Source organism: Pseudophryne corroboree, chromosome 7 (assembly GCF_028390025.1).
Source record: "Pseudophryne corroboree isolate aPseCor3 chromosome 7, aPseCor3.hap2, whole genome shotgun sequence".
Classification (NCBI taxonomy): domain Eukaryota; kingdom Metazoa; phylum Chordata; class Amphibia; order Anura; family Myobatrachidae; genus Pseudophryne; species Pseudophryne corroboree.
This window is the reverse complement of record NC_086450.1, coordinates 60,836,581-60,846,217: the sequence shown is the minus strand read 5'-3', so window position 1 is coordinate 60,846,217 and position 9,637 is coordinate 60,836,581. Positions and strand designations below refer to the sequence as shown.

The 9,637-nt window shown below is 44.2% G+C and overlaps 1 protein-coding gene across 3 annotated transcripts in view; it reads left to right on the top strand.

Annotated features, from left to right (window-relative positions):
* Positions 1 to 9,637, top strand: part of COL6A3 (collagen type VI alpha 3 chain) — a 128,170-nt gene that overhangs the window by 48,249 nt on the left and 70,284 nt on the right. For all 3 annotated transcript variants that reach the window (XM_063933214.1, XM_063933212.1, XM_063933213.1), the window contains exons 5-7: positions 5,110 to 5,703; positions 7,625 to 8,227; positions 9,007 to 9,594. In XM_063933214.1, the coding sequence (XP_063789284.1) occupies positions 5,110 to 5,703; positions 7,625 to 8,227; positions 9,007 to 9,594 (1,785 nt within the window). The remainder of the gene's footprint in view (positions 1 to 5,109; positions 5,704 to 7,624; positions 8,228 to 9,006; positions 9,595 to 9,637) is intronic.

Here is a 9,637-nt window from a genome sequence, read left to right as displayed (position 1 = left end):
TTACATTTTTTTTCCTTAATTTTTTTAAACTTTTTCATACTTTACGATCCATGTTGACTACAATTGGGAAAAGTAGCCTGTGCCGAGCGCAGCAGCAGCGGAGCGAGGCACCTTGCCCGAAGCGTGGCGAGCGAAGCGAGCCATGCGAGGGGACACGGTGCACTAACTGGGGTTCCCGGTCACTGTACAAGGAAAAGACACCAAAAATAAATAAAAAACTAATGTCGACCAATTTTTTCCATATCGACCTAATGACAGTGTCGACCTATTTCAGGTGTCGACCTAGTCACTGTTGACCAATAGTGGTCGACCTAATGACTGCCAGCCTAGTTACTGTTGACCCCATGATATACACCCGCTTCACCAGCCATCTCTGGGTCAGTTCCAGCTTTTTCCAATATAAGTTATTATAATAGGGATGTTAAGGCTGCAATTGATATTATCGCCCCTGTGCGTATAAGACCTCGTAAACCACATCGTCAAGCTCCATGGTACGACAACAGTGTTAGTGAGCTCAAGAAAAGGGGGCGTAGACTGGAAAGACGATGGAGGAAGACTAACCTAGTGGATGACAAAATAAAACTAATAAAGCATAACGAAGAATATCAATCGACAATCACTCGCAAGAAATCACAGTTCCTGTCAAATGAGATCACAGCAGCAAACAATAGGCCAGCTCAACTTTTCCGCACAGTGGAGATGCTTTGCAAGCCAGCATGCCTGCAGACTGATGAGACCCTTTCCCAAGCAAGATGCAACGAGTTTGCAAACTTCTTTGCAGATAAAATATCCACCATCCGGGCTGGAATATCCACAGTGCCATCAAAGGAGAGCCAAACTACAAAGCCTGCCAATATAAGCTACCTGCCTTCATGGACCAGCTTTGACCCAGTGGATGTAAAGGACACTGCTGAAATTGCTCGGATTTTGCGTCCCACCACCTGTGGCCTGGACCCAGCCTCAACCAAGCTTCTAATAGGTTGTACGGATATAATCGGTCCTGTCTTTGCAAAAATTGTTCAATGCTCTTTGCAGACAGGCATTTTTCCTGGACCCCTAAAGGAAGCAATTGTTAGACCACTTCTTAAAAAACCTAATTTAGATCCCGACTGCATGTCCAACTACAGACCGGTATCAAACCTTCCTTTCCTAGGAAAGGTTATTGAGAAAGTGGTTGCAAATCAACTGGAAACTCGCCTGACAACCCATGATATTTATGATCCATTTCAATCAGGATTCAGGAGAAGACATAGCACTGAAACAGCCCTGGTGTGTGTGTTAAATGATCTTCTGATGGCAAAAGACAGAGGTGACTGTTCAATATTAATCCTTCTGGATCTCTCGGCAGCATTTGATACCGTGGACCACGGGCTTCTGATTGAGCGACTGATACACTTCTGTGGTCTGGATGGCACAGTCCTAAACTGGTTCAAATCATTTCTCACAGGCAGGTCACAGAGAGTATCATCTGGATTATACTCATCACCACCAGTGCCATTGCCATGTGGTGTCCCACAAGGTTCTATACTATCCCCCATGCTTTTTGCAGTATACATGCTCCCATTGGGCGAAATAATCAGGCGCCATGGCCTGGTCTACCACTGCTATGCAGATGATACACAACTGTACTTGTCCTTTGCTCCGGGCACTGATAACCCAGTAGCAACCCTGAATGGCTGTCTAGCTGAACTACAGGAGTGGATGAGCGCCAGTTGGCTGCGACTGAACCCGGATAAAACAGAGGTCCTTATAATACGACCGCAACATCAAAGGACAAGACTGCAGCATAGCCAACCAACTGGACTTACACTCGGGGATTTAGAATTACAGACCAGTGATCATGTGCGGAATCTTGGCGTTGTCCTGGATGATGGCTTGACACTTAAACATCAGATATCAGCCACAATCAAATCCTCATTCTTTCACCTGAGGAACATAGCCAGAATCAAGCACCTAATTCCCTCAGATGATATGCCAAAAGTCATACATGCATTTGTATCATCTCGATTAGACTACTGTAATGCCCTCTACCTTGGTCTACCAGCAAAAGAATTGCAACGCTTACAGCTGGTGCAAAACACAGCTGCCAGGCTGTTAACCAACCAGCCCCGTTCCAGCCACATAACACCCATCCTCTACTCCCTTCACTGGCTGCCTGTAAGATGGCGAATCCTCTTCAAGATTGGCTTACTGAGTTTCAAAGCATTACATGACCAAGGCCCAAGGTACCTGAAACAGCTTCTGATCCCATACTGCCCCACTCGATTACTGCGATCTGTAGATGAAGGACTTTTAGCAGTACCTAGAATCTACCGTAATTCATCTGGGGGTCGAGCTTTTAGTCATGCGGCTCCGACTCTATGGAACTCACTTCCCAGCACAGTGCGAGAGGCCCCAACTATAGAATCCTTCAAAAGTAGACTCAAGACTTTCCTGTTTACTCAAGCATTTCCATAGTGTCTCTTTTAGTATCTTCATGCTTCTGTATTTTATGAAAAATGTACTTCATTATTTTTCTGTACTATATTATGCTGTGTATCTGTTAAGCGCCTTGAGTCCTATTGGAGAAAGAGCGCTATATAAATAAAATTATTATTATTATTATTATTATTAAGTTATAATTACCGTGGCTGCTAAAGACAATGACAGTACATAGACAGCAACTGTGTACCCGATGATTAAATGATAGCAGTCCTTACGTTTTATGGCCCTCATTCCGAGTTGTTCGCTCGCAAGGCGAATGTAGCAGAGTTACACACGCTAAGCCGCCGCCTACTGGGAGTGAATCTTAGCTTCTTAAAATTGCGACCGACGTACGCGCAATATTGCGATTACAAACGAGTTAGCAGTTTCTGAGTAGCTTCAGACTTACTCTGCCTGTGCGATCAGTTCAGTGCTTTTCGTTCCTGGCTGACGTCATAAACACACCCAGCGTTCGCCCAGGCACTCCCACCGTTTCTCCGGCCACTCCTGCGTTTTTTCCGGAAACGGTAGCGTTTCCATCCACACGCCCCTAAAACGCCGTGCATCCGCCCAGTAACACCCATTTCCTGTCAATCACAATGCGAACGTCGGAGCGATGAAAATGCCGTGAGTAAACTTACTTTCTTCATAGTAAAGTTACTTGGCGCAGTCGCAGTGCGAACATTGCGCATGCGTACTAAGAGAATTCTCACTGCGATGCGATGAAAAAATCCGAGCGAACAACTCGGAATGAGGGCCATAGACAGCAACTGTGCACCCGATGATTAAATGATAGCAGTCCTTCCGTTTTATAGACGTTAGGGGGAGATTTCTCAAACCTCCTAAAGAGGACATGCGGAAGTGCCCATATCAGTCAATCAGATTGTAGCTGTCATTTATCTAGTACATTCTATAAAATGATAGAATGTGATTGGTTGCTATGGGCAACATTAACACTTGTTCTCTTTATAAAGGTTTGATAAGTATCCCCTTTAGTTATACAGGTTGAGTATCCCTTATCCAAAATTAAAAATGCCAAATTTGTGGGTTCCCTACTAAGATAATAACATAAATATTATATATATTATTTATAAATATATATATTTACAGATAAGGTATATAGGCCCTCATTCCGAGTTGTTCGCTCGCAAGCTGCTTTTAGCAGCTTTGCACACGCTAAGCCGCCGCCTACTGGGAGTGAATCTTAGCTTAGCAAAATTGCGAACGAAAGATTCTCAAAATTGCGATTAGAAATTTCAAAGCAGTTTCTGAGTAGCTCCACACTTACTCTGCCACTGCAATCAGTTCAGTCAGTTTCGTTCCTGGTTTGACGTCACAAACACACCCAGCGTTCGCCCAGACACTCCCCCGTTTCTCCAGCCACTCCCGCGTTTTTCCCAGAAACAGTAGCGTTTTTTCGCACACTCCCATAAAACGGCCAGGTTCCGCCCAGAAACACCCACTTCCTGTCAATCACACAACGATCACCAGAACGAAGAAAAAACCTTGTCATGCCGTGAGTAAAATACCAAACTTCTTAGCAAATTTACTTGGCGCAGCCGCAGTGCGAACATTGCGCATGCGCAGTTTGCGGAAAATCGCTGCGATGCGATGAAAAAGAACGAGCGAACAACTCGGAATGAGGGCCTTAATACGTATGTCATTATCTTAGTAGGGGACTCAAAAATGTGGGATTTTGAATTATGGATAAGGGATACTCAACCTGTATTACTCAGATGCTGTATTATTACTCAGATGCTGTTTAAGGCCAGGTATACACTACAGCGATGTCAACACGCTTTGCCGTGTTGGCATGACAGATTCTCTGCATGGCTATGTGTGTACCCGTGATTTGCGTGCTCCCACAGATCGCTAGCGATATCTTTTGTCAGACTACAGGGTCCATGGAAGATATCGCTAGCAACCTGATGCAGTGCAAATGAAGACTAGGCCCCACTGGTCCAGGCTGAAGGGAATTTGGCCCCACCATCGGGACGATCGGTCTCAGATGTGTACCCAGCTTAAGCTGTTAAGATCTCTCCATAATAGAAAAAAAAAGAGATTAAAAACTATGCACTGTTTAAAGCCAATACTAGTGCATATTAGTGTTAAATTATTTTACTCCAAATATATATATAATTAGAGTACTATACGTATTGGTTCTCAGTAGATGAAGCAGATTCTCCAAGCTTTCCAAGACTAACTATGCTAAAGTGCTTTATTTTCATTATCACTTCTTTCTTTTCCTTGCTCTCTAATGCGGGCCATACATCTACAGCGTTGACTCCCCATTCTGCCAATCTGATCCACTGATCGGCAATCTGATTAGCCAATCGGCAGCCAGTGATGATCAGCGATCCATCGGCGGATCAGGAAAAAAAAACAGTTTGCTAAAAATCCCCAACTCGCCGGTTCCGCCACTTTTTGGCTGTAATCGGTGAGTCGGAGAAATCCAACATGTTGAATTTCTCCGACCCTGGCAGAATGGGGAATTGCTCCGATTGTCTGATATATGGGCCCTTTTAGTGTTATTAAGAGTTATGTGTCTACGTTCTGTAAACACATGTGTTACATAGTCTTGCTCTGCCGATTTTGCTGTGATGTCATGTTCATTGTTTTCTGTATCCTCCACCAAACCACATGCAGTAATTAACCAAAGAGATATCGTCTTCCTGTTGGATGGTTCGGTCAACGTTGGAAGTGCCAACTTTCCACTAGTAAGAGACTTTGTCATCGACGTAATTAACAACCTTGGTATCAGCGGTGAAGGTACTCGAGTTGGCCTAGCCCAATTTAGTGACACCCCCAGAACTGAGTTCTATCTAAACACTATGACCTCCAAATCTGACCTTGTTGACCGTTTGGAACAGCTGAGAATCAAGGGGGGTAATGCCCTAAATATTGGTTCGGCAATTCGATTCGTTATCGACAACCATTTCACCAGAAGCGCGGGGAGCAGGATAGATGACAGGATTCCGCAGCTTCTCTTGGTTCTAGTGGCTGGGAAATCAACAGACAGCATTCAGGCTGCTGCTTACGACCTCACCAGATCGGGGGTGTTGACCCTTTGTGTTGGGGTCGGAAATGCTGATAGAGGAGAGCTGGAAACAATTGCATTCAATCCAAGCCTGGCTTATAGGGTGGATGATTTCAGTATGTTACCTGGCTTCAGCCAGCAGATTCTAACCCCTCTTACCACCTACGTTAGAGGAGAAGTAACAGAAGTGACAGAGACCACAGGTAAATCCTCACTCGCTTTGTCTAGTCTTCTGTGTTTAACCTAAAAAAAAATTCTAATTAATAACTTCAAAAATATTTGCATTGCTAAATTATAGGGATCTACAGCTGAGTATTCTTGTTTAATTGTTCAAAAAATATCTGGTCATTTTGATAATCGTTTATTCGCAGTCGCAATCTGTATGTATTGCATTGCCTAGTTGTGGGTGCAGATAGTCGCAGCTGGCGCAGCTAGTCATTGCCACAGTGCGAGTGCCCGTGCATACACTGAATGCTGCTACATGAGTATATAGTATTTTTCTCATAATAGCGCTCACAGTGCTTTACATTTTCATTGAAAAAAAAACACAAGATACAAAATAAGCAAGAATAAAGACTACAGAATAGAGAGCTAAGCATTTGAGTTGTATTTGATGTATCTATAGCAGAGGTTCCCAAACATGGTTCTCAAGGCACCCCAACGGTCCGGGTTTTAAATGTATCCATGCTTGGCCACAGGTGACTTAATTAGCATCTCAGTCAATTTGATTTAAGCATCTGTGCTGAGCCACGGATATACCTAAATCCTGGACTGTTGGGGTGCCTTGAGGACCGCGTTTGGGAACCGCTGATCTATAGGCTTGCCATAATATCCCGGCTTTAATCCATGACACCTATTACTTGCACAGGTTCTGTGGTTAGCTAAATTCAAGCCTGTATTTGCACCGCAGAACCTGTGTACATCATAGGTGTCCCGAATTAAAGGGCTTTTATGGCAATTCATTGCTTGCTTTCCCTACTGTGGATGCTCCAGTCAATTAGTGCATACCTCCCAACATGACACTCTCCAGGAGGGACACAATGCTCTACTCCTGGACTTTTCTCTTAATTTATGATTGCCTGCACCTGTTGAACAGGTTACTGGATAAGAAAGGTGTTTCAGCACAGGTGATGGCAATCATAAATTAAGAGGGAAGTCCAGGAGCAGAGCATTCTATTCCTCCTGTAGAGGGTCATGTTGGGAGGTATCATTAGTGTATGTCTTGTTTATAGTACATATCCTCATATATCTTATCCTGAACATATGTTATCACTAGCATAAATGTCAAACAGAAATACAAGTTGTACAGTACCTCAATTATATGAGTCTGCCATTAAAAGATATGTGTACTGTATAATCTTATATGTAATATAGATAGACATCCATCCACTAACTGGCACCAGTCACCTGTGTCTCTGGCTGTGCGTCTCTAATATCCCTTTCACACATGCAGCAAAAATCCGTGTTTTTGCATGTGAATGGGCATCGATCCAATCTTTTGCTGTGTGTGAAAGTAGGCTGACCATACTAGCCCTTTAAACTGGGATGCTCATGAATTACACAGGTTCTGTGGCTGATTAAAACCAGGTGACATGCAGGATTGAAGTCAGCCAGCCACAGAACCTGTATAATTCATGAGTGTCCCAGTTTAAAGGGCTAGTATGGTCAGCCTAATGAAATGAAACTACCCGGGACAACGTCCAGGATCCACAACCTGCTCTCTACCAGGGTCGTGCTGAGACCCGAGAATGTGTCAGCTTGATAGACCCTGTGGACGGCCACTATCTGAAAGCAGGACAGCAAAGTTTGCAGCCCAGTGATCAGGTCTGAATCACCCCCTCATCTGTTTAAGTGTAGAAGCTCACAGTAGGACCATCAGTCATCTGATTCATATTAGGAACATTAATCTTCAATTATTTAGTGCAACTAGCATGATGCAATAAACCAATGGTTCCCAACATCAACCCTCATGTTTTCCCAACAGGCCATGTTTTGAGAATATCTGTCTGTGGGATAATTCTCTTTTTGCTATCAAGCTACATACACTGACTGGCTAACCTCACAATAATTATATTCTACTAAAACATTATCCTCACTTTCTCTTCACTTTTTTCCTTTTAATAGTGAGTGAAGATCGCAAGAAGGATATTGTGTTTTTGATTGATGGATCTAATGATGCCAGGTCTGGTTTCCCAAATCTCAGGAGCTTTGTCCAGAGAGTTGTAGAATACCTTGATGTGGGTCAAGACAGAGTACGTATTTCAGTTGTCCAGTACAGTGATTCCTCCAGGCCTGTGTTTCTTCTTAACACCCATGCAGACCGCCAAGATGTCGTAAGAGCCATTCAGAGTATGTCTCCCATTGGAGGCGCTTCATTGAACACAGGAGCTGCTATAGAGTATGTGTCACAAAATGTTCTTACCGAGTCAGCTGGAAGCCGAGCGGCTTTAGGAGTGCCACAGTTTCTGATACTTTTGACAACTGGGAAGTCTAGAGATGATGTACGAAGGGCCGCCGCCTCTCTCAAGGCTGGTGGAGTTGTGTCATATGCCATTGGAACCGGCAGAGCTGATCGTGCTGAGCTGCAGACCATCGCTTTCACTCCTGATTTTGTTCTGTTTGTTCCCGAAATCACTCAGCTGGAGAACGCTTACCAAACATTCTCCCAACGAGTCAGCACAATTTCTACAAGAGATATAACCACTCTACTTGAGTCAGTCCCAACTGGTAAGACCATCTAAACTGATCAGTTCAATTCAAATAATACATTTAACATAGCAACATGCTTAACTAACTGAGCAAGGACTGTTACAGGTTTCTAAAAGCTTAGGGTTTCCAAGACACACATAAAAGCTTGACTTTCTGAAGGCCTTGCTGTATTTATTTAATTTCTGTTGGTAAAAGCAATGTATAGTACTTTAGACAACTGTCATATTGGTTAGAATGTAATTAGGGCTTTACAGTGATAGTTGGGTACAAGGAAGGTTGCAGTCACACAGCTCACCTTGGAAATTGGGAGGCTCAATTAATGAAAGATGCAGTGTATAGTTATTTGCATCTTATGATGCTTAAGCAGGACCTCAACTTGATGCGTGCCGGAATATGCAAGCCCTGAGATGCCTGCACACTGTAACACCACTTGTGATTCTTGACATGCCACCATCGGCTCACCATCACGTGCAGCAGCAACACTTGCACCAACCCTGTGGCAGCTGCAGTGTCTCTGTCTGGACGCAGCCTCTGTGGAAGCAGCTGTGCATCTGTGGAAGCAGACCCTTCCACTGGCTCCCATAACATGCCCACGCAATTTCTCCCATGGTTTCACGTCACCATTTCTGATACCAGCAGTTACATATGGGAACTAGGGGTCGGGCAGTAGCAAATAATTGCTGAAATACGTGAGCATAGGGCCATAAAGTGGTTGATCCAAATGGATTCTACAGTAGGACATCTGGCTTTACACATCACATGTAATTGTTGAAATATTTGGTGTGTTTTATCTACAGTAACAGAGAGCAAAAAGGACATCCTATTCCTGGTTGATGGTTCCAACAATATTGCTGGGAGGTTTCCCGTTGTACGAGACTTTGTGGCAAATATCATAGGTGGTCTCAACGTCGGCCCAGACGAGACCCGTGTCTCTGTGGGCTTAGTGGGAGACAACGTCAAAGTGGAGTTCAAGTTTGACTCATTTCGCACCAAGGCCGAGATAGTCAGCGCTGTGCGGAAGATGCGATTCAGGCCGAGCAGAGAGTTCAAGCTTGGCGTTGCTCTTGACTATGCTCATGACACTCTCTTCACACCAGAGTCCGGAAGTAGAATCCGAGAGGGTGTGCCGCAGTACCTAGTCTTGCTTGCTGCAGGGAAATCTGCAGACAGTGTTGACCAAGCGGCCAATAAGTTAAAGAGGTCTCGTGTTGTGACGTTTGCAGTGAAGACGGAGAGGGCTGAATCTGAGGAACTGGAGAAGATTGTTCTGGCACCACAGTTTATTCTATCCTCAGGCTCACTGGGAGATCTCGCTAATATCCAAACCCAGTTTGTTAATCTCATTAAAACCGTCTCAGTCTCAATCGAGGGGCCAACAGATACATGTAAGTATTCTCTTATCTTTGTATTCAACAGTAAAAAGGTACA